The sequence below is a fragment of the Cynoglossus semilaevis genome, chromosome 7 (genome assembly GCF_000523025.1).
Source record: "Cynoglossus semilaevis isolate Cse_v1.0 chromosome 7, Cse_v1.0, whole genome shotgun sequence".
NCBI classification, from domain to species: domain Eukaryota; kingdom Metazoa; phylum Chordata; class Actinopteri; order Pleuronectiformes; family Cynoglossidae; genus Cynoglossus; species Cynoglossus semilaevis.
This window is the reverse complement of record NC_024313.1, coordinates 1,316,897-1,317,746: the sequence shown is the minus strand read 5'-3', so window position 1 is coordinate 1,317,746 and position 850 is coordinate 1,316,897. Positions and strand designations below refer to the sequence as shown.

The window sequence follows — 850 nt, the reverse complement described above, 5'->3', positions numbered from 1 at the left end:
TGAGGATCAAACTGTTTCCTGACAGGAATTTCAGAGTTCCCACACAGTAGAGCAGAGCCTCTCCAGACCTGGGCACTTCCTCAGTGAGCAGGACGCCCAGCAACGAGTCTGCACAGGATATTGAACCAAACAATACGACTTTGACCGACACTGAAATGTGCCAATTTGTAAAGAGTGGCATCAAACAGAATTTTATTTTAATTTTCCCACTGACCTATGAAAGAGTTGTTCTGGAAGAAGATGTCGTTGCTTTCAGTGCGGCTGATCTGGAAGATGAGTTTACAGATGTTGAGCAGGTTGTTTCCACTCACACACAGCTGGAGGAAGAAGAAGAAGAAAAACAATCTTTTGTATTTGTATTCACCAGTGCCCTGAATGCCCTGAATAGCACCCCCTGTCACCCCCTTCCCCAACCCCCACCTGAACCTCTCGTCTACACCAACGCAGACACACAGATGACTCACCTCCAGGCAGAGCTTGGCAATGTGCAGGTTAAGCTGCGCTGATTTGAGGTCAATGAGGCGGAACAGGGCTCGGAGAATCCCTGACCTCCTCTTACAGCGCCGGCTGAGCATGTCCGCCTCCGCCAAGATGCAATGAAGACGATGGCACAGATCACACAGATGCTCCACTGAGATGTTACTGCTGCCTGGCATTATAGGGTAGAAGATGTTACAGGAGTATGTGATAAAGAGAATAAAAGGAAGTCCAGGTCGAGTTGTGGGTAACTTGGTCAACTAGTGTGAACCAGTGAAGAAACCCAAAACCTACAGCAACACTAGCTGACTTCACTGCTCAAATATTAAGGGTCAACCAAACAGAATTACTACAGAACCTGCAGTACCTCTGG

General features: G+C 47.8%; 1 protein-coding gene across 1 annotated transcript in view; it reads right to left on the bottom strand.

Annotated features, from left to right (window-relative positions):
- armc2 (armadillo repeat containing 2) overlaps positions 1 to 850 on the bottom strand; it is a 29,337-nt gene that overhangs the window by 11,276 nt on the left and 17,211 nt on the right. Inside the window, 3 exon segments of the mRNA XM_017033897.2 lie at position 1; positions 3 to 108; positions 215 to 317. The exon segment at position 1 is cut by the window's left edge and continues 99 nt beyond it. Coding sequence (XP_016889386.1) covers position 1; positions 3 to 108; positions 215 to 317 — 210 coding nt within the window.